Below are 24273 nucleotides of genomic sequence, written 5' to 3'. Positions count from 1 at the left end.
TGTCTTCCACTTCTCGTTATATTCGATACCACTTTGGAAGGACACGTCTTACCTTGGATCCTTCAAAGTGAAGCCACTCTAACAGAGATTGAATGACCATTAGAGAGCCTATTAACCAATAAAAAACGTCCTATAGATGATATCAAGAACTAAGCTAGAAAGAACTTCACTTAAGTATAGCATAGCAAAGGCAACAGAGTCAAAAAACATCAAGAGGAAAACAAACAGCTTTATTTATTGCAAAAACTATATAAACATATGTTATGGTTGCTTTCCAAAGTGTCTCGAGCTTCAAAGCTACTAGAGGAGCAGTAGTAAAGATCGTGTAGCACAAAATCCATCAAAAGGAATATTGGAACTATCTTGAGCTTTGCATCCTGAGGTTTATCCCCGCAGTAGCACCCTTGCCTCCCGAAAGGGAGGTGCAGCATTTGAATCTAATAACTCCCATAGTGGAAACTGAAGGCATGTTATTCCAGTAACCTCCCTCACATTTATCTTGAGCTTCAAAGATAGGAGCAGAAAAACATGTAAAATATCAAATGCTTTTGACCTAATTTCATGAATTTTGCCATTTTTGGTGGTCTTGACTAGTGTAGACCAGTCTTGACCATGTTGATTAGACCTCTCGACATTGAAATTTGACTAGCATTTGACTTGCATTGACCAGCCTTCAACTTGGATTGAGCAGCCCTGGAAGAGAGTTCTATCAACATTTAACTAGCATTTGACAACAGCAAGCACTTGCTTTTGACGTCAGGATTGAAAAGCACGATCACTAAAAACAAAAGCATGCAAGAAGAGTTCTATATATTGCCCTGTGCTATTCTAGGAATAAAACCCTCTAAAAAGTAAGCACAAGATCCTCTTTCCCCAAGCACTAACCTTCTGATTTATTCTTCTTGAATTTGATTGACTGATTAAACTTGGGATCTTTCACTTGGTATTAATGCAGTTATTAGTAAAAGGTCTCTGCCTACTACGGTTCATGAGAGCTCACAAATAAAAGTATGGGGGTAGCCTGCCCAGTTCTTTGAGTCCAGAGCACACTGTATGCATATGCTTTATTTCTTTCGATTAAGAGACTGATAATTAGGTCTTGTGAGGCACTGCCTTCCACACGCATCTAAATAACTAGTGTGTGCCTCAAAGCAATACCAACAAGCGAGAGTTGAGATATAAACAATCAAAAAGCGTTTACCTGGCAGCGAGCATCACTCAGGTTGTAGACAATTTTCACATGACGCTTTAACCGCAACAACAATGCCAATGCAACTGCTGCTAGGCACTCGGCCTGAAAAAAACACATCTTTGTTCAAAAAATGAACTCCTTTGAATATCCATTAACCTGTTTGCAGCTACTCTAGCGCTGGCTACTGTGTAGATGAAATTAAAATGCACATTATTCACCTTCAGCTTTGAGACAGCGTCTTCTGGAATTCCATCAGTATCATCGACAACAATGCATTCTTCAGTTGTCTGAGGTTGTACTGCATCCAGGTTGTAGGCATTTTCACTCTCTTGTTGCCTTTGAGCTACCAAACATTCTGTAACTTGCTTTGCAACAACTCCAAGAGGACCCTCAAGTATTAATGTTTTAATATTTGATTCAACAGCACCTGCTCGGACTTGCACCATACGATTAATGGCATACACAAGATATAGAGGCTCGTCAGGTAAACTAAAAGGTAAGGAAGCAAGAACCTCTGTGCAGTACCTGAAAAGCCAAAGAAAAGATTAAGTTTTGACACTTTTAAAACTGCGAGCACACACACACGCACACTGCAGGTCGGCGCTCGGGTGAAGGGCTGCGTAGGTGGGCACGGTGGGTTAGGAAGGACAGGAGAGATCTGCAAACAGGCAGTGGAAGGCACTAGCAGCGCAGGTGGGAGCCAAGAGCAGGATGTCAACAGCACACAGCGGAAAAATATAAGCAGATGGTCGACGGGCGTTAAAAAACACCACTGGCGAGCGAAAAAGGCGCTCTGCCTGGCAAGGGCCTGTGGAGCCTAGCACTGCCTGCGGCTCAGCCGAGGTCCTTGCCCCCCCAGTCCACCCAGCCAGCACCTTATCATAAGGTCCGCCGGTATGGGTGACGCCAACAGGCGGAGGTGACTGAAACGGTGGTGCGATCCAGAGAGGGCGGAGTCGGCGCAAACAGGCAGAGTCGGCGCAGCTCACAGTAGCTCTGATACCAATTGTGACAATGGGGAGCCATGGGAGAGAGAAGAGAAAACAAAGGTTTAAGAGAGAGTGTTTGCACGACTCAATGCTTCATAGTTTGATTGATGAAAAAATGAAGTACAAGCCTTAGTTTTATAGGCTTTTCTTATACCAAACCATTTGACCCTTATTTAATGCATGCTTATCCACCCATAAGAGGTGGATCACATACAACTACACACTTAGCCTTTAAGCTCACACATGGCTACACACACATAAGCTCTGAAATAACACAACATGATCATCAACATAAAACCAGTCTATCTGAACCAAACTCGGGGCACTGGCATGCCAATTCAATATGGCAAAGTGCAGACTAAGGGGAGCCTTGCCAAACTCTGACAAGTGCCAGGCATTATGTCCCCCCAGCACAAAAAGCAGCTCCTAGGAGACAACGCCCCCAACCCCCACAATTGTGGTTTCAGTGCTGCCACTGCACGGCCTTCACCATGTCGAAATCTCTCCCCATGCACTAACAATCTGCTGGGGGCGTGAGTCCCTATTGTACCTATGTCCGAATTTCAAAACTCAGTCTTGTCACATGCCCCATTTGGGGCATAGATGTTGAGGAGACCCACATGGTCCTCCTCAAGACAAAGTAGAGCCCATTGTGATTGACCAGGCATGATCAACCACCTGGGCGAGGAGTTGGCTGCTAATAGAGAAACACCCTCCTCCCTGGTTCCCCTAGGGGCCAAAAGCTGGGGACCAAAAAGTGTGACTATGGAGAAAAGCTCCCCACACAGTGCATGGTCCTATCTGTCATCAAGTGATGCTCCTCGATCAGGAAAGCATATAGCACCCCCCTAGGAGGGCTCGCTAGAGTTCCTCGCACACCATCTTGGCCCCAATGCAAACAGTGCCACTGAGACCACAGAGTACCAAGAGACGATCCACATGGCTATGGAAGAAGTTTGTGGGATCTCCAAGACATCTCCTAGAGTGTGAGAAAGTAGAGGCTGGTTTTGATTCGAAATAGTTGAAGTCCATCTAGGGGTGTAAATGCTCCACGTGAGCCTGGTTGGGTAGAAAAGAAAATCTACTCGATGCTCGTGCTGGCCATAGTTGCCAGGCGTTTCAGAAACGGCAAGTATGAAACGGGTTTCATACGTTTTGAAACGTTTCATAAAAGATAAGAAACGGGTAAAAAAAGGTTTCATACAAAACAGAAAAAACATGTATATTTTTTACTTGAAATACACAAAAGAAAAAACTATTGGCATAACTTATAAGAGACCACATTGAATTCATTTCAATAAAAACAGAATACATGTAAGATATGATGATATCACAAATCACGTGGGTGATCACTGATGACTAAACAAAAATCAAAAGCATCACCACGTGGGTGATGATTCATGACTCAAAATCCAAGATCAAAATAAATAACATGTCCAAAGTTCAAACTAAATAACATGTCCAAATAAAATGATACTGGCAGCTGCTAGCTACCATCTGCATCCTCATCTGCATCTTCTGCCTCTGCAGCCTCACTCTCAAGGTCACTGCCGGTAGCCGAGTCCTCAAAGGCCTCATCCTCTAGAGGTGCAGGTGCACCACTAGTACTAGCCTCTCGAGAAGATCGTGTAGTGCGAGCCGGAGCCATGATCTCCTCATAGAGCATAGAATAGATGTCTCTCTCCTCCTGAGGAATGTCGGGAATCTCCTTGCACTTGGCGAGGCTCAATGGGATGACCCTTTTGTTCTAGCAATCGGAGATTGCAATGACAAAAGACAAGCCTCTCCAATTGTGCTGAGGACAGTCTATTTCTCTTTTTCGTGTGAAAAAGAGCCCATGTACTCCAGTTTCTCTCACAAGGCCCTGAACTGCAATCCTGGGAGAGAACTCTCAGTGCAATCCGTCTCTACATTGCACAAAAAAGAATGTTAAGTTGGAGTCAAAAAGAGAGTAGCATTTGAATGTAGATTTTGAAAGAATAGGACTCACGAGACAAAGATACAAGATTCAAGAATCAAGAAACCTTACCAAGTTGGGTGTCCCAATACCGTATTTCTCCCACCAAGACACTGGCTCCAACTGTGTCTCCCTGAGCAATGCAGTAGCTCGCCCAAACATATGGCTACCGTTGCGGTAAATGAGAAGCTCATCCTCGAGCTTTCTCATCAGTTGTATATCACCTCCCACTCCCACCAACTTGGTAATGTACTCGATCCATCCTGACTCTAGCTCCTCATTGAGGTATTGCTCCTCATTCCTCCAAAGGGGATGCAAAATGTGAGCAACAGCATGGATTGGCCTATGAAACCAATCCCAACGTCGATTCCAGATCTCCTTAATATCTTGAACTCTACATGTAACATGTGACATACATAAGAGATCAAGATTTATAAAATAACTCAAAGACTAAAGTTAAAGCCCAAGGGTGAGCACCTGTCACGCGACAAGGTAGTGAAATCATTGAGAGCTTCACCAATTCTGTCCATGAACTCATAAAGCAGCCCAATGGTACTTCCCTCCATGTCTGTGAGCCGAAGGACACTATACATGGACTGAAGTGCCTTCACAAGTCCCTCTGCATCCTGCCACCAAGTATCTCTCATGACCATACGAGAGAATGCTATAGACTTGGGCTCATCCTTGTCCTCCCATGCTGTCCATTCACGACACACAACAGTGCGTAATAAGCCATGTCGCACTCTCACTAGTCTCTCCACCACAATAAACATATATGCAAACCGAGTTTTGGAGGGCTTTAGAAGCTCAAGATCACTATTGGCCCTGTACATGCTCAAAACCTTTGGCCTCTTTGTGACAAAGTTCACCATGGTAGATGCAGCTGAAAATACATGGCTCACCCAATCAAGCTTTCCCACATCCTCAATCATCAAGTCAAGGCTGTGTGCTGCACAAGGTGTCCACACAATCTTGGGGAACTCCTCCTCTAACATCCTGCCCATGGATACACAATTGGACCCATTGTCCGTGATCACCTGCACAATGTTATCAGGCCCAATTTCATTGATTGCCTGGCGCATGTGGGACATAATGAACTCCCCTGTAACCACTATCCCTGGCACCGATGCATCTATGGCACGAATGAACATTGTGCCTTTGCAGGAGGACACAAGAATGTTGTACACATTTCTCTTCCGCGCATCTGTCCATCCATCACAAAGCAAAGTACAACCATACTTTGCCCAAGTGGCCTTGACAGGCTCCATCTCCATCTCCACAGCCAGTTGCTCCTTGCGAAGCTCAGTAGTGCGCAATGTCTCGTAGGAGGGGCCATCCCACTCACACCCAATGAGGGAGATAGCTCTCATTGCCTTCTTCCATCGAGGAGTCCTGACAATGTGGAAGGATAATCCACATTGAATAAACAACTTCATCAACTCCGCAGCCTTTTGCATCCCTGTCTGTACATGTCCTTTCTTGAGCACTGGAAGACTAGTTATTTTGGCTCGAGGTGCCGAGCTAGAATCACCTGCAACACCACCTGCAACCTCACCACTGGTATCTTCCTCTCTGATACTGCAAGTCCTCTTGGAGACACTTTGACGTGCTTCAGGCTCTCCCAGATTGGGGATATCCTCAAGGGGGATACCTAGCTGCATGGCCTTCCAAGCCTTGAGGCTATCATAGATTTCTTGTGGCACATGCTTACATGGCCCAATGCCGAAACCCTTTGTTTGTGAGAAATGTGCCTTCAACCTGGTGACACTGCCATGGTGCTTATCAGCACAAAAGTTGCATTTCCACTTTCCGGAGCCTGAGCCACCATATCTAGACTCGAAGGTCACATTGTTCCAAAGAGAATCACCTGTTCGAGGCATCCTACAAGACGAGGATAAATGCAGATTGTTGGCCCTGCAAGTGCGACACATAACATAAACTAATCTCAATAGAGCAAGGGTGGACCGTGGAAGATATGCCATAAATATTGATGGAAGAGAAAAAAGTGTGCTGTTTTGTGAGTTGTGCAGAGAAAACCAACTTAAAGCAAAACATGACATTACCCCTTTGGAAGACCTCCACAAGGAGGAAGGACACCAAGGAGCAGGGGGTCGACAGAAGCGATGGAAGGACAAGAAGGATGGCATGCAAATCGGCGAACTCACATGCGGCAGCCACTGGGAAGCGTGATAATCTGCGCCGTATGAATCCACGAAAGAAAACGTTTTTTAAGGTTTTTAAAAACTGCATGATGTATGAAACGCGTTTCATACTGTACGAAACGTTTCGAAATGTTTCGTACGTTTTGAAAGTGTATAAAACGCGTTTCTATGCAACACTGGTGCTGGCACGAGCTTCCCAGGGTGACCATTGTGTATATACTTCTTCCAAGACCCCTGTCTCAGCAGCGAAGTTGAAGTAGAAGAAGATGAACAACTGGACCTCTCAACAACTCGAAGGACTCAAGCTCCATCTCTTACCAAGCCAGCTAAATGGCCTCCTGAGAAGTGAATGGCCTAGCTCATAAAGGCGTCCTCCATCTAGTCGCATTCCCACTCCCACTCAGAAACCACACTGAGAGGAAAGGAGAAAAATCGGCACGCCAACATCTTTGACAGAGGAGCAAGAATGGTGGAGAACCAGGCACACTCAGGGAGGCGCCACTACCTCCGCCAAACAGCTGGCTTCTACAGGGAGGCACTTGAAGAAGGCAAAGTCCACCAAGTGTTCCATAATGCAAGGGGGAGCAGTCTCGGACATTGGGGACAGGGTGACACAAGGAGCACATGGCCGCCTCAATTTGGCTAGACTGCTGCCAAGATCTGATTCAGGGCTTGTGTGTGTTGCTTCTTTTAGGGGGGGGGGGGGGGGGGGAGGGGCGGCGGGGGGCGTTTGGCGGAGAGAAAAAAGGAAAGTTGTATTAACATCTAGAAATGCCAAAATGACCTACGAGACCAAAAGGTTACATCATGTCCATGAAATACATCATCATGGGGGTACTAGAAATAAAAAACCAAAGAAAGCAATAAGAGCCGAAATGTTAGATCTTATCCCAAAACAAAAAGTGTCCAACTCTCATATCACCCTAAAATATCCCGCATAGGACGCTGCAACATGGCACCCAATGTAGTAAAGCTAGGCCGGCCGCAGAAAGTCTTGTGGTGGCGGTAGATGATGGCTCCGATCCTCCTGTAGTGACGCGGGCGTGGGCAGGTACTACGAGGTCGAGGGCGCCGATATCTCCATAGCTCAATAGCTCTGTCTAGTGTCACTCCTCTCGGTCAAGCTTAGAGAGAGAGAGAGAGAGAGAGTTATACTAACGTCTACGGAAGACCCCAAAGGCCTATGAGACCAAAAGTAATACAATGGTACCATGCATATACTGAGCCATGGAAAACTAAAAGAAAAAGTAAAATGAAAACATCTGACAGTACATGTGATCAACAGATGATCTTGTGTAGAATGAGATATGCTGTGATCACCTAATGACGATACCCGCCTCGGCCAAAACCGATCTGATTGTGGAGTGAATGTCAGGCCTCTGTGATGGGTGTGACATGTCGGTGAAGAACCTCACGAATCCGTCTCTGTGTGGTGGAGGGTCCTCCTCTGTGGCTGCAATATGTAGGCATATGCTCACTTATGGTAGTGCTATGTGTGAACAGGGCTGACATCAAGTGTGAAAGGACACTTAACATATAATATTTTGTACTTCTATATTATATGGATGTAGCACACATGCAAGGGTTGACTTGCATTTTGTGGATACCACACTTTTGGCTCTCTCTCTCTCTCTCATTTCTGTGTGTGAGCTTCTCTACCCTGCACCTAACCCTAATGTGCAGGTTTGTGTGTGTGAGTGTGTGAGTCCAACACCCAACATTTGGTATCAGAGCTGGGAGCTGGCCCTGGAGTGGTGGCTGTGCAGAATCTGCTGAAAAAACTGCAAAATTCCGTCGACGCTGTGTTTTTTCCGTCAATTGCGAATTTCCGTCGACACTGTGTTTTTCCGTCGACGTCCGTCCGCCTGTTCCGTCCAGCTGCTCCACCATCCGGCCGCCAAATACGGGCGGCACTAGTGGGGAGCCCACCACCACCGCCCAGCTCGCGGGCGGCGCCGCCACCTACAGCCGCAGTTCTTCCATCGACGCCCGTCGTTCTTCCGTCAGCGCCCCAGCCGGCTGCCCAGAACGGCCGACGCTTACCACCGTTCCGTTCCGTTCCGGCGCTGCTGTCCTGTTCTGCCGGCGCTACTCCAGCGTAGTGTTCCGTCCAAGGGGTCCGTCTATTCCGTTACCCACGGCGCCCACGTCATCCTGCTCCATTCGAGCCAGCACGTCCACCCTCCCTGCGCCTCCGTCTGCTCCGTCCCGGCTGGTCCAGCCTAGCACAAGCACCGGGAGCCTGCGCCTGACTCGTCCGTCGCCTTTGTCCCGCCTGCTCGACAAGCGACTCCAGCGCCGTGATGCTCCCTCCTGCTGCTCGCCCGATACCTGCCGTCCTCACCTCACCGTCGCCCGTTACAGGCCATTCGCGTTCGCTAGCGACTCCAGTGCTGGTCTCTCGCTTGTCTGCCTACCTCTTCGCTAGCCAGCACCCGTCTGCTCCATCGTCGACTCCAGGCGCCCGCACTGGTCCAAGGCCGCCAGCGCACCTTCCTAACTATTCAAAAGCACCGTACTCGCTTGTGTCTCCCGCTTCTGGCTCGCTCGACTACTCAACATTCCGCCTGCTCGCCTGCCTGCCACCAGCACGCCTGCTCGACCCAACATATTGGTTTGACTCCCTCCAACGTCTCCACCTGCAACGACTGGCCACCTACAACGACACCTTGCCTGAAGGTATTTTTCTGTACAAATTTCTAGGTCAAATACAAAATCTGCAGCCATTGCAGGGCAGGTCATATGCCAATTTTGCAGACAATGAATCCTGTGCAAGTCAGATTGAAAAGAAAATTGCAGATGAAATTTGGGGGTTTTTGAAATTGAGGTCAAAATCAGCAAATTGAACCTCTTATTTGCAGAAATTTGGGGGTTTTCAAAATTGAGGTCAAAATTGGCAAATTGGAGCTCTTACATTTGCAGAAATTTGGGGCTTTTGTGAAAATTGGCCAATTAGATGCACATTGAAGCGATTGGAGTGCATAAAAATTGGGGATTTTCTGATTGGAGCATGTAATTGGGCATTACAACTGCGATTTGTCGCATATGTATACACATTGAGTGTAATTGGACAATTTGGTGCAGGTTTACACTTGCTTTGGTTTGCAGGCATACATTTGCACAGGACATTTGGTTGCCTGGCAGTGCACATTGGTGCTTGGTTTGCTTGCAGTTATACTTTGTTGACATGGCACAGAATGCTACGGATGTATTTGGTGTGCTCACCCAGGAGGACAAGCTGGATGGATCTAACTAGTCCCTCTGGAGTTTTATGATCCGTAATTTGCTGGTAGCCAAAGGGCTTTGGGACATCGTGTGTGGTGATGACACACGCCCACATACCATTCAGCCAGCCACGCCTCAAAGGGGAGGTGCTCAAAGAGCTCCTGATGTAGATCCTGCTCCCACACAAGAGCAGAAAAGATGGGACTCTAGAGATGCACAGGCCATGTCATTGATAGCCCTTTCAATGAAAAGGACTATTATTCCGCACATTCGTTCGTGCAAGACATCGAAGCTTGCATGGGACACATTGGAAGCAATGTATTAGGTACACAACGAGGCAAGGGTTGCCTACCTGAAGAGGCAATTGGATCTTCTTTCTATGGATGAGGGTGACTCCATGGCAGATCATCTCACCAAAGTGAAAGATTTGCAGGAACAATTGCTCAACATTGATGAGGTTATCCCAGACAGACAGATGGTCACCAACACTCTTCATTCTTTACCGCCTTCCTACTTGGGCTTTCACACCTCTCTCAACCTCTCAATGAGAGGAGGTGGTGATCCCGTCACTTTTGAAGAGCTCGTGGGTTTACTCTTGCAGGAAGAGCAAACAAGAGCAAACATATCGAGCAACCGTGGTGGAGAAAAGGCATTTACAGACAAGGATAAGGGTAAAGCAAAGAGCTTTAAGCATGGGGGACAACAGTCTAGCAAGGCTGGTCATGGACAGCCCTCTTCTAGTGGTGAAAAGTCTGACAAAAGGGATGCAAACAAGCCAAAAAAGAAGGGCAAATGTCACTACTGCCATAAGCCTGGACACTACATCAGTGAATGTAGGAAAAGGATTGCAAAAGAGAAAAAGAAAGAAGCAAGCAATGCAGTAGCAGACTCTTCGGATGACAAAGCACAGCAATCAGTTCATGTAATCCAGGAAGAGTACACTTTTTTGGTCACATGCACTAGTGACACACCAAGTGCTTCGGACACTGATATGTCTTGCATTGCATCTGACAGACAGAATGCATCATGGTATTTTGATAGTGGTGCTTCGAGCCACATCACTTCATGCAAAGATGTATTTCAGCACTTGGTTTATGCTTCAAATGGCCGCACTGTATCATACCACATATCCAGTAAAGGGAATTGGTAATGTCATACTTATTGCAGCCAATGGTGCCAATATATGTATGAAAAATGTATTGTATGTTCCAGGAATAAAGAAAAATCTGCTCTCCGTCTCAGCCATAAACGACCAAGGTTTAAAGGTTGAATTTGAAGATGGGAAGTGTTTGGTAAAAGACCCATCAAAGGGTTATGAAATAGTCACTTCTGGAACACGATACAAAGGCTTGTATAAGCTGGACAGCTATGACAAGCGCACTTATGATGCAAATACAGTGGCTGCCCACACTCCTGCTATGCATGATGCAGAGCTATGGCATGCTCGTTTTGGGCATGTAAATTTTCAGAGTTTGATGCTTTTGCAGAAGCATTATATGGTTGATAATATGCCGCCTCTTGAGTCTCCGCCAAGACATGTATGTGAGGGGTGTATTTTGGGAAAGATGCAACGAAAACCATTCCCCAAAGATGGAGCTGTTAGAGCTGAAAGTAAATTACAGCTCATACATGGTGATGTATGTGGTCCAATGCAGACACCATCCATAGGGGGGCATCTTTACTTCGTCACATTCATTGATGACTACTCCAGGTTTGCTTGGGCTTACCCTTTGAAAGCAAAAGAAGATGTGTTTACATGCTTTCGACACTTTGTAGCAATGGCTGAAAATATGTGTGCATGTAAAGTCCAAACACTCCGCTCAGATAGAGGTGGAGAATACATGTCAAATGCATTCAAGGATTATATGCTTCAAAAGGGCATCAAACACCAATGTACTGTGCCTTATACACCGCAGCAGAATGGTGTAGCTGAGAGGAAAAATAGATCTCTCATGGAGATGACAAGATGCATGGTGAAAGCACAAAAGTTGCCTCACAAATTCTGGATGGAAGCTATAATGTGTGCAACTCATGTGTTGAACAGGTGTCCAACAAAAGCTTTGAAAACCATAACACCATTTGAGGCTTGGTATAGCCGAAAGCCAACAGTGGATTATATGCGTACATTTGGGTGTTTGGCATATGCACATGTGCCAGAACAACTCCGAACAAAGCTTGATGACAAAGCAATTAAATGCATTTTTGTGGGCTACAGCAATGAAAGCAAAGGATACCGTCTTTATAATCCAACTACACGAAGGATTTTTGTGAGTAGAGATGTGGTATTTGCTGAAAATTCAGAACAGCCATTGGTAAGCTTGTATAAAAGCAATGATACAGGCTTACAGGACATGTTTGATGGACTTTTACCCATTGCAATTAGGGGGGATTCAGATCAGCCAACCCATACACAAGAAAATCCACATGTAGAACATGTGGAACAGCCAGCCATTCAGCCCCCTTCTGTGGAAGAAGTGGAAGATTTTGTCAGGGAAGAGCAAACAGCCATAGACACAACCAAGTCAGTGCCAAGATGGTTGCTGAAAACTTTGCAAGAAAGAAAACTTGCAGCTCCACTCACAGGTAGAACAAGGGCTAGTTCCAGCCATGCTTTGAATGTACATCGTGGAGAGTCTGCATTCGCAATGGGTGGTCTCTTTGATTCAGAAGAGCCTTCTTCTTATGAAGAAGCACATGAGAATGAGCATTGGTTGCAAGCTATGCAAGCTGAAATTTCTTCTATCATGAAGAATAATACATGGGATCTTGTGGAATTGCATGCTCATCTAACCAGCCAAGGTTATGAGAATAGTCCAGCTGAAAGCACATTGTATGTGAAGAAAACCGATGCCGATATTCTCATAGTCATCTTGTATGTAGATGACATGCTCATTACAGGTACTAGCAAAGCACAAATTTCAGATTTCAAATCTGATTTGAAAGCTGAATTTGATATGTCAGATTTGGGGCCTTTACACTACTATCTCGGCATACAGTTTATGCATACAGATGATGGCATTGTTATGCAGCAAACTAAGTACATAAAAAGTTTGCTAAAAAGGTTTCACATGGATGAATGTAAGCCCATTTCTACTCCGGTAGAACCAGGTGTACGGCTTACTATGCATGATATTGGAGAGCCTTTTGAGGCCGGCCTTTATAGCCAGGCAGTGGGATGCCTCATTTACTTGTGTAACACGAGGCCAGACATATCTTTTGGGGTGTCTTTGTTGAGCAAATTCATGCACAGCCCAGGCACAAAGCATTGGCAAGCAGTCAAACGCATTTTTCGTTATCTTAAGGGTACCCTGGATCTTGGTTTGTTCTATCCCGGGGGGGCAGCTTGCAGCTTTATGCATACAGTGATTCAGATTGGGCTGGTGATTACGATACAAGGCAATTCACCAGTGGGAATTGTTTTTTTCTTGGCAGTTCATGCATATCTTGGTTGAGTAAAAAGCAACCCACTGTTGCTACATCTACTTGTGAGGCTGAGTACAGGGCAGTCTTTACAGCTACAGTAGATTGTGTATGGTTGAGGAGACTATTGGCTGATCTTCGTGAGTGTCAGCAGACACCCACCACCATTCTCACTGATAGCCAGAGTGCTATGGCCGTGGCACGAAATCTAGTATTTCATGCACGTACCAAGCACATAGAGATTCATTATCACTATGTCAGAGAGAGGCTACATGCAGAGGAGATCAGTTTATCTTATTGCCCTACACAGGATAATGTTGCAGATCTATTCACAAAGGCTTTACCTCGAGAAAAGTTTGAAGCTTTCCGCAAAGCTTTGGGCTTACTCTCATACAGAGAGTGATCTGCTACCTTGTACAGGTTCACACTTCCACTGCAGGGGGGATTTGTAGGCATATGCTCACTTATGGTAGTGCTATGTGTGAACAGGGCTTAACCAAGGGCACTTTTTCCCATGTGGTTTTTTCCCTTGGACATAGTGTGAAAGGACACTCTAACATATAATATTTTGTACTTCTATATTATATGGATGTGGCACACATGCAAGGGTTGACTTGCATTTTGTGGATACCACACTTTTGGCTCTCTCTCTCTCTCTCATTTCTGTGTGCGAGCTTCTCTACCCTGCACCTAACCCTAATGTGCAGGTTTGTGTGTGTGAGTGTGTGAGTCCAACACCCAACACAATATACTCGGCCTCTGTAGTAGGATAAGGCAGTGCACTTCTGCATCCTGGATATCCATGACACCACCTCCTGTGAATGTAAACACATAACCGGTAGTAGACTTCCGGTTATCTGGATGACCGGCATAATCCAAATCCGTGTAACCATGCACTAATGCATCCTGTTTGCCAAAGCAAATGCACATATCCTGTGTGCCATTTAGGTATCTCATGACACCTTTCACTGCTTCCCAATGCTTCTTGCCAGGGTTGGCCATGTATCTAGAAACCACTCCCACTGCAAATGCAATGTCCGGCCTAGTAGCAACCATGGCATACATGAGACTGCCACAAGCTGAAGCATACGAAATCTTGGCCATATCAGCCCTGCTACTATCTGACTGTGGGCTGTCCATAGCACTGAGTTTCACATATGGAGGAAAAGGAGTACTAGTCTTCTTCCCCCCGTCCATATTGAACCTCTGCAAAACTTTGCCAATGTATTCCTTCTGAGACAAATACAACACATGCTGATTTCTGTCCCGAAGTATCCGCATACCCAAAATGTGATTTGCATCACCCAAATCCGTCATATCAAAGGTTTGATGCAGCCTCTTCTTCAAGGTATCCATCTCCTTACGAGATTCCCCGGCAATCAACATATCATCAACATACAAGATAAGGATCAATAGACTGCCATCCAAAGCTTTCTTGGTGTACAAGCAGTGATCTATGTCACTTCTCCTGAAATTCTGGGATTTCATGAATGTATCAAATTTGTGATACCATTCCCTTGGTGCCTGTTTGAGCCCATAAAGACTCTTTTTCAGCTTGCATACAAGCTTCTCCTTTCCACTCACTGCATAACCCTCTGGCTGTTGCATATATATCTCCTCATGGAGATCACCGTGAAGAAAAGCAGTCTTCACATCCATCTGAATCAAGTCCAGATCATCATGTGCAACCAAAGCTAACACAGCTCTAAGTGTGGTCATTTTGACCATTGGAGAGAAGATCTCCTCAAAGTCCACACCATATTCCTGCTTGAAGCCCTTAGCCACTAACCTGGCTTTGTATCTTGGCTTTGCATCTGGTGCAACTTTGAGCCTGTAAACCCACTTGCATGGTAAAACCTTCTTGCCTGCAGGCAAATGCACCAACTTCCATGTTCCATTTTTATGCAGAGAATCCATCTCTGACTTCATGGCACGCTCCCAAAGAGCCTTGTCTGCCCTCTGTAAAGCCTCCTTGTAACATGAGGGCTCCCCACAGTCAATGAGCATCAAGTAGTCAACCCCTGGAACAAACCTGTCAGGGGCTCTGGAGGGTCTTGTGGACCTCCGTACCCAATGACCATCATTTGCAGGTTGCCGTCCAGCCTGCATATCACCAATTGGTGGCTCGTGTTCCATGCCATAAGGCTGAAAAATCATGCCCGGTATCTCCTCTAACTGTGGTATATCCATAGGGATATCTTCTGCCATCTCTGGCTGTCCATTTGGACCATTTTCAGCACCATTTAAGGGCTGGTTTTGCTGCTGTAATGGCTGATTTACAGCCCTTGGTTGTTGTCCATGATGTCCATCATCATCAAAGATGGCTCTGCCAGGCTCCTGTTGCCTTGCAGGCTCCTTATACATGCATGTTTCATCAAAAATGACATCATTGCTGCGTATAATCTTTCTATTCACGGGATCCCAAAGTCTATACCCCATTTCACCTTTGTCACCATATCCTAGGAATATGCATTTGTGAGACTTAGGATCAAGTTTGGTGCGCATTTCCCTGCGTATGTGCACGTACGCAACGCAACCAAACACTCTCAAGTGCTTGTATGACGGAGGCTTCCCTGTCCATACTTCTTCTGGCACTTTCCCACCAAGCCTCGTGTTAGGTGACCTGTTTATAAGGTGGACGGCTGTCATAACAGCTTCAGCCCAAAAACCATGAGGTAATGCAGCATGTGACAACATAGAACGGACCTTCTCCTGAATAGTCCTGTTCATCCTCTCTGCTGTCCCGTTTTGTGGAGGATCATAAGGAGTAGAGAGCTCCCTCTTGATGCCTTTAGCATCACAAAAGTCCTGAAACTGTTTGGACATATACTCTCCACCATTGTCGGAACGCAAAGCCTTCAGTGTTTTGCCGGTTTGATTCTCAACAAGAGCAACAAACTTCTGAAACACTGAGAATGTATCGCTCTTCAAACGAAGAGGATAAACCCACACCTTGCGTGTGGCATCATCTATAAAAGACAAAGTATTTTGCCCCTCCCAAAGAAAGCTGAGGCATCTCACATACATCTGTATGCACAAGCTCTAACTGAGCATCTTTCTGTCCAAGAGCTTTCTTGTGGGGGCACTGGAGTTGCCTGCCATATATACAATGCTCACAAAACTGAAAACTTGAAAACATAGCTGGAGAGGAAAAAGCATTCGTCACCTGAGGAGGATTCTCACGAGGACAAGAATGAGGGCGAGGAAGAGGCCGATTTAGGACAGCACCTTAAATGTGCTCTGTTCCCCTTCCAAAGTACTGTACAGCAGTACTAAGTGCTCACCAATGATGTACCAAACCTGTACCGACAAGTACAGCAGCTGAAATTGAACCTTTTCCTCACTCAAATCAGTGTACAGCCATGCCAAAACTTGCACAAAGCTGTGCCAAATCTGTACCAGCAGGTACAGTAGCAATAAATGCTCTCCTGGCTGTCCAAATGAGTGAAAATCAGACTTTTACAGTCCCGAACACTGCATACAACAGTTCCGAACAGAAATTGGGCAAAAGCCCCTTGACTGCAAGCTGATTTCTGAGGATTCAAGGCATAAAAGTCTTGCCTGCTGCTTTGCCAACCTTAACAAGCATAAAATCTTGAAAAGCCCCTTGATTTAAGATCAATTGCTGATCATACATGGTACATTGACGCACATGGAGGAATCCAGAGTCTTCACGATGCTTCCCCCTGGCCACTTATACATCCAATACATGAAAGCCCCTTGATTTACAGGCACATTGAGTGCTTGACAAGCATCAACACATTGCCCAAAGCATCAAATGCGATTGCCTGCATGCAAATCAACTTAATCGGCACAAAAGCCCCTTGATTTGCACTGCAATTTGCTGCAATTTTGCCCGAATGTGCGATTTCTCACATCATACAGCATGTATGAGTGCTTAATTGCACAATTACATCAAAAGCCCCAAATTTCGACATCCAATTTCCTGCAAATTGATCAAGAATGTGACCAATGTCACCTAATTGTTGTCAATTTTGCTCAAAAATTAAGCAATTTGGCACCTGTACCTGCTCAATTGATGATTGTACTTGCTCAATTGCAAATCCCAAAAAAAAATTGAAGCAGAATACCTTGTAATTACTGATTTTTTGTTGCAGGAAAGGGGGGTTTGCTGAATTTGGTGCTGCTGCAGAAATCGTGATGCTGTTGCAGAAGGGGGGTGATGAATCTACTGTAGCTGTAGCTGATGTACGGATGACTGGCTGAGTAGCTCTCCTCAGCAGGCAGCGCAGTAGACGGTGCCTTGGAGAAGGTGACGTGGAGCTAAATTCTTGCCGAAGATGCCAGCGGGGTTCAAGGGGGGCCGGCCACAACGCGCTCGCCTTCGTAGAACAGGAAGACCACGAAACCATGGGTCAGACCGAGCGAGGCCAGCGGAGCCGAGGCGTCGGTCAGGTCCTGTAAGGCGGAGGCGGACGAGGCGTCCTTGGCCAGGAGCAGGGCCTGATTCCGCGAGATGATCTGCGCGGCCACCGGTTGAATGCGCTGGCCTCCTCGCTACCCCAGTTATCCTATGCTGTCGACCGACAAAGCTCTTACGGTATTTGCTTCATCACCATCAGCTGTCGCCCGTCAACGCCCTCTGCCTACATGTCCGCCTGAATTGGACGCCTGGCTGCTCAGCGCTGACACGCCTGGCTGCACGTTGACTCTTCGCCTTGTGCCTGGCTGTTGGCTATGGCGCTCCTATCGCGTATCAGCCCGAGCTTCTTACTCGTCCCAGATATGCTACCACGGCCTCTGCACCTGGTAGCGCTACACGCTTCTTGGACCAACGCCTCTTACTGTGCTATCTGGTGGACGCTGCTGCTGCTGCTGTAGGCGCCTGGTTGGCAGGTACAGTAGCGCTTTAGGCTTGGACATCAGCAGAGATGCACAAAGAATACGAGCCGAGTGTGCTGCACCGGAAAATGGCAAGCTCTAGGGCAAAGGGGGAGGATCAAGACAGCACTGGCTCTGATACCAGTTGAATGGGAGAAGAAGAATCCGGGTTAGAGTTCATGTGGGAGACATACACAGAGAAGCAAGGGAGAGAGAGAGAGAGAGAGAGTTGTGGGGATAAGTCAACTCATCAAGATGAGTGTGTGACTCCCCTATCACACATGTATATTGCACTAGTACACATAGTGCACTTAGTACATTAAAAGTACTAAGTGTACTATGTACTATAACTTATGGGCTTGTACACACTATAAGGGTGGAAATAATGCCTTTACCCCAACACAAACCTCTCTCAAGAAGGTTTCCTTGTGTCTATGGAGCTCAAGTAGGAAGAGGCCTAGGCAACGTTGGTCCTAAAAGTCAATGATCCTGGAGAGTGGACCAAATCCCTCACGAAATACACAGTGAAACCTCCCACGGATCTCATAGTATACAAGGTGGATATAAACGTTCGGTACAGTACGTTTCAAATGTGTTGAGTACGAGCACGAAAAGTACGTATCAAGATAAGATACGTTACGTACGTTCATATTTTTTTACCAAAAAAATTTTTTTTTTGAAAATCTGGAAATTGAGGAATTGGGAAAACTTGGAGAAATTGAAGACATCTGGGAAATTGGGGAGATTAAAAGAATGGGGGAAATTTGAAATATTAAAGATAATTTGGAAAATTCGGGGGAAATTGGAGAAATTGGAGGGACTCCGACAATGTTGAAGAAATTAGGGAAATTAGGCGATGGTGGTGAAATTGAGAGGAAAGAGAATTCAAGGAAACTGGAAAAAAAAAAGCGTAGCAAGACACTTGATGTTCAGGTCGTTAGCAATTTCTTTTCATTTTCAACCAAACAAGGGAGAGATTTTCTTTTATTTTTTCCATGCCCATACATAACATTCAGTCTGGTAAAGCATCGTATGGACCCATAAGCGTGCAGAATGCCACCTTGGGAGAGGAGTCCCTCACGAAGTTACAGAAGCCTGAAAGGGCAATGAACTTGGGATCAACGGAGAGGGCTCCACAAATGGGCTTGCGGCCGGGGGGGGGGGGGGGGGGGGGGGGGGGGGGGTGTGTGGAGAGGGGGTGGTGTGGGACTGTCGTGCTGCCTAGGGAGCAGTTGTCATGCCCATAACATCGGTACCTAAGCTTGCTTAAATCAGCTGTTGCAGGGTGAATGCTCATAACCAGTTTTTACATGTCGTATCCATAGGGTTGTCCCTCCCCCTACATTAAGGAGAGGGCGGAGGTAGACAAGGAGAAGGCAACGCATAAAAATGTTAGGCATAGAATGTTTCCAACATGTTCGGTACGAGTACAGGAAGTACGCATCAAGGTAAGGTACATTATAGTACGTTCCTCTTTTTTTATATATAAATAAAAAAATGAAACAATAGACAAGCAAGCAGTAACGACCCCCCCCCCCCAACTAGTCTGTCGCCCCCCTTCGAGCTTCCACTGAGCATGTGCCTCCCTCCACCATAGCCCCTATTTGCACACCATCGCCCTCCTTCCTGCCTCCACCACCCCCCCCAAACTAGCCTGTCGCCCCCGTTCGAGCTTCCACCAAGCATGTGCCTCCCTTCACCGTGGCCCCTCTTTGCCCACCCTCCCCCGCCCTCTTGCCTCCAGAGCACACCCCTCGCCCTCCTACCACCTACACGCACCCCTTGCCTTCTTGCCTCCAGCACTCCGACCTCCTTCACACAAGAAAAGAGCAATTAAAAAAAAACCACACAAAAGCACGAAAAGCTAAGACAAAGCTAGACCTATCAATTGAGGACAATTGTTTAATAAGTTGGAGGGATGTCACCGAAGCATCAAAATACACATTGCACACATGCAAAAACACAACGCCCAAAATAAATAAATAATCTAAAAGTTAAAAATTAGAAACTGTAGACGTAGCACTAATGACATGGCACTGCCATGAGGTAGGATAGTAGCGCAGGGCCACCTTACAGGCATGGAATGATGCGACTAGCTTTTGAAAAGCAAAAGACTAAAAGCTTTTTAAATACAAAAAAGAGGAGAGCTTTTATTATTAAAAAGATGCTTTTTGGGCTATAAGCAAGTTTTAAAGCGCTTTTCTCAACTGCTTTTGGGCAAGTTCTATAAATTCAGCTATTCTCTCATTGTTGAGACAAGTAAAAAGACATGAAATCTCTCTAGCTCTAAGAACTTGCACTCAAGACTCCTCCAAGGGGTTTTATCTAGTCTTCACCCCAGCAAGAGGACTCCATGGCAGCCGCAGCCGCAGCCGCTGCCGGCACCCTTTGCCATTTTCCGAAGCAGTCCTCCAGCCAGTGGCTTCTACAATATCATCACTTGTGGCTTCTTCTCTAGTGTGCTAGATTACCGGGAGCCGCCCATTACTCCAGGCAGCACTCATTCGCGAGCACTAAAAATCACATACACACATTTTCTTGGGCTCCGCTAAACCCAGATAAAGTTTGATTCATCGGTGTATCCCCCTCGAAGGCACCATGGTTCCGACCTTGCATCCAACTCCCTTAGAGGTGCATCTGGCTTCTCGATCACAGTTTGCTTCCCAGGACTCCAAAAGGAGTACCTTCCCCTCATTCGATTGATTGGCCAATCGATTGGACAGGTTCTAGAGACCCCGACTGCCGCTTCCGTGGTAGCCAGGGTAGCAGGAATCCCCACCATTCAGGTTTGCATAGCCTCTCCAGAGACTCTGCCCCAGTTCATTGCTAGGGAGCTCTCTTTCAGGCATGGCTTTGCTGCAGCAGATCTCGACCTAGGCCTTCGAGAGATCGGCTCTTTCTTGCAGAGGGCAGCCCAGGACCGGCTCATCTCGTTCCAGGAGCAGGAGTGAAGCACTTGCAGGAGAGAGTCGAGGATCAAGGGGGGATGTTGAAATGTCTGATCTTGAACCCTTAGTTTAAACAAACAGAAAGCATGAATCTTATGTCTAGGAGTACATTTATTTTCTTAAGGTCAATTGGTACTAAGGTCAAAGGTGCACAGATATCCGCTCAATTGACGAGAGAAGGGTGGATTTTTCGAGTACATTTATTTTCCTAAGCCCGCATAGAGATCCGGTCAATTGAGGAGAGAAGGGAGGATTTTAGGTACCATGCTATCACCTCTTTTTGGATCCAGGCAGGAGACAGGGTCACTAGGGAGTAGTGAAATGCCATCACCATCGGAGAGAGGGGGTCCCCAGGCAGAGTAGAGAAGGATAACACTCCCCCCCACCTCGCACCCACACCCCCCCCCCCTTCTTTGCCCACTAGATTAGAGGTGTCTTTGCATTGCATTCCGCTGCCCACAGTTGGGTCCTCATCCAAAAGGCTATAGAGGGGAGAGGTTTGCGATCTCCAAATCAGTTCGTCAGGAATGCCCTCTCGCCTCTTTCCTCTTCGCCAGATCAACAGCTCGCCCCCTTCTTCTGATCATTCAGAAGAAGCTCCTTTACTGGAGCACTGCATGTCTCTCCCTCCCCGGCCACGTGATTGTGGCTAACCAAGTGCTCATGGCTACCATGTGGTACATTACCTCTAACTGGGCATTAACCCAATCGTGTCTTGGACAGGTGCAGCGTCTGATCATGAACTTTCTATGGGCAAGGACATATGGCAAACCTGTGCAGGCCAAAGTGGCCTCAAGGGTGATTATCCACCTCGTCACCGGGGCGAGCTTGGCATCATTGATCCAGCTATTCAGAGCAAGCTGGTTGTGAAAGGCCTTCAGCCAGGTGGGCAGCCTTGGAAGGCTTTTCTCCTTGGATGGGTTTCACCCCGCACTCACGCTCTCAATGGACCATGGACCCTAGTGTGCGATGGATCTTAATGGGCAGAGGCCTCTTCTTGCAGTATCATTTCCTCTTTCGAGGACTGCTTTGCAGCCAGTTTGATCTAAGATTGGGGTCATCTCAAGCATGTCCTCTCCCAATTGTCCCGACCATAGTTGTCACAATACAAAAATATGATACCGTGCGGTACAATACCGTACGAGGATTTTTGGTACGATATGAAATTTTGGGATACCGTACAATAAAATACGGTTTTTTATTAACCCTTACAAACTACGGAGCTTCAAGCTTGAATATGAGGGAAGGTTGGGGAGGGAGTCGTCCACAATGCTTAAGGAACCAGAACATGGAGATATGTCTCTCCCGGTAGGATCTCCCAATTATCTCCAAAAAAGAGCCTGCATGGGTAATGAGATACCAAAGGTCTGCCAGTGTAGTGTTTATGACTAAGGGGCGGTCCTTGCACAGTTACGGGCAGTGCATCTAGGGTGATAGGTTTAGGGACTCCTCTGTAGATCAGAATGGCCCTATCCAAATCTTCTCCCTCGTACAAAACTCGAGGATCTGATTGTCTAGCCTACCTATACCAGGGATCTCCAAGTGATGTAGCAAGATTCTCTCATCCTACCAATCAGACCCAATGGAATACTGAGAACATAGAAACATGAGAGCAACATCAGCTCCGAGTAGATGGTATACCACTCTCCAAAATATCAAGCATGGGGCTAATGAGTATGGCCGAGAGGTCTCCCTCAACTATGTCGCGTGGAAAGGTAGCTCGATGGTGGTGGAGCGTGTCTTGGATTTGGAGCTGATGAGGTGATCATGGCCGACGGCCGGGGGGTCGGGGCGTCGGGAGTTAGGAACGAAGATGGCTTTCTATAGAGATCATCTTCTCCATACCACTGAGGACTGGTTCATCATACGCCCGAGATACCTGGACACACACCTCTCACGTGGCATTAGATGTGCTATTGGACAGATCCGCACGTCTTCCCACACCAGTTATTGATTGAGACTAGTAGATATGGACCACAAAGTTTTCTTGCAAAGGAATGCACCAATCTCTTGTGCAACATGGCGCCTGAGACAGAGGAGCACTATATATGCCATTATCTAGTCTACTTTGAGATCCGAGGGAGATTTCACTATCTCTTCAGAGAGGGTTTCAGACCCTTCTCCAGAGTGATGGACTTCACTGACCAAAGATGTATCAGACTTTTCTTATTGGAGCTATGCCGGCACCATAGTTGCCATGCATTTCATGAAACGTGTTTCATAAACATTTCATTCATTTCCCAGAAGTTTCATACAAACAAGGGAGGTACAGGCCCCAAAATTTATATGTTAAAAATATGTTGCCTTCCTTGCAAAACAGTATTAAACATGCATTATTTACACATTAAAACATGTTTACAAGCTAAAACTAAAGAATATGGGCAGTGGGTGACCCAGTTACAATGGGAACCCAATTTGAGTCACTACCCAATTGGCATAAATAAACTGGCAACACCAAGAATCAAGATGTGGATTCCATCATCAATAATGGCAACTACTCATTAATGGCACTCAAAGTGATCACAAAAAGTTTGAATCCTAAGCTAATACAAAAAAAAGTAAAATGAAGTATGAAATACACAAAGTAAAGCATGCTGATAGATGCAATCATGCATGACAAACAGTAAACTAGAGGAGCTTGATAGCCCCAAAGACTAGAGTCCTCAATCTGGAGTCTGGGCACTCAATCCTCAACATCCTCAATGTCCTCATCAGTAGTCTCCTCGGTAGACTCAACGTCACTCTCAGAAGAGGACGATGCTGCCTCAACTGCCGCACTCGTCTCAGCTGTTGCACTGGTACTAGCATCTCTTGATAATGCTGTTGTAGATGCTCGTGTGCCATGAGCAAGTGCCATCAACTCCTCATACAACATGGCATATATGTCACGCTCCTCATGAGGAATCTCTCGGACATCTTTCATCTTCTCAATGTCGATTTTATCGCCATTGGCCTAACGAGGCTCTATCGGATTACCAAACTACTCAATTAGGCAATGGCAATACACCAACCGCTCCAACTCGGCAGTAGACAACATGTTCCTTTTTTTTGTATGGAGGAGGACCCATGTGCTCCAGTTCCTCTAAGCAGGACCCGAACTGCAATCCTGTGAGAGGACTCGAAAGGCGAGGCGTTTCTGCGATTAAAATAAAGAAACTTTTACAGTACTAAGTATACTCATCATTGATTAATGTATTGTGTAAATAACAGACTTGTCTTTTAGAGTTGTACTCACCAAGTGAGGGCTACTGATCCCATACTTCTCCCACCATGAGACTGGCTAAAGCTGTCTCTCTCGCATGCATGTAGTCTCTCTACCAAATGTGTGGCTGGCATTCCGATACACTAGCCGCTTACCCTGCAAGCGTCTCATGAGCTCCACATCTCCTTCTATCCATTTCTAGCAATCTTGCCATCCATCTTCCAACTCTTCATTAATATACTAGGCTGAGCCTACACCACAGGTGCAATATGTGGGCAACGGCATGGATTGGTCTATGGAACCAATCCCATTGGTCGTTCCAAACCCATCGAATGC

The 24273-nt window shown here is 46.3% G+C and overlaps 2 protein-coding genes across 2 annotated transcripts in view; both read right to left on the bottom strand.

Annotated features, from left to right (window-relative positions):
* EMB2773 (PHD finger family protein) overlaps positions 1 to 24273 on the bottom strand; it is a 113297-nt gene that overhangs the window by 11809 nt on the left and 77215 nt on the right. The window contains exons 25-26 of the mRNA XM_086806798.1: positions 1411 to 1717; positions 1202 to 1294 (exon numbers count right to left, since the gene is read on the bottom strand). Coding sequence (XP_086662924.1) covers positions 1202 to 1294; positions 1411 to 1717 — 400 coding nt within the window. The remainder of the gene's footprint in view (positions 1 to 1201; positions 1295 to 1410; positions 1718 to 24273) is intronic.
* LOC147633647 (uncharacterized) lies at positions 3463 to 5390 on the bottom strand. The gene is made up of 3 exons (XM_086806799.1): positions 4616 to 5390; positions 4211 to 4532; positions 3463 to 4088 (listed from the first exon to the last, which is right to left on the bottom strand). The coding sequence occupies exons 1-3, from the start codon at positions 5287 to 5289 to the stop codon at positions 3837 to 3839; spliced, it is 1248 nt and encodes a 415-aa protein (XP_086662925.1). The 5' UTR covers positions 5290 to 5390; the 3' UTR covers positions 3463 to 3836.

This window comes from Cibotium barometz, chromosome 12 (assembly GCF_041138505.1).
Source record: "Cibotium barometz isolate CiBa-2024 chromosome 12, ASM4113850v1, whole genome shotgun sequence".
Lineage (NCBI taxonomy): Eukaryota > Viridiplantae > Streptophyta > Polypodiopsida > Cyatheales > Cibotiaceae > Cibotium > Cibotium barometz.
Note: the sequence above shows the minus strand (reverse complement) of the source record. Positions and strands in the feature narration are given on the sequence as shown.

Excerpts from the sequence above, each read along its gene's own strand:
- LOC147633647 (XM_086806799.1), bottom strand. The coding sequence starts at position 5,289 with ATGTTCATTCGTGCCATAGATGCATCGGTGCCAGGGATAGTGGTTACA. Across the intron at positions 4,533-4,615 it reads ACTACCTTGTCGCGTGACAG|AGTTCAAGATATTAAGGAGA; the intron begins GTGCTCACCCTT and ends TGTTACATGTAG. Across the intron at positions 4,089-4,210 it reads GTATTGGGACACCCAACTTG|AGACGGATTGCACTGAGAGT; the intron begins GTAAGGTTTCTT and ends TGTGCAATGTAG.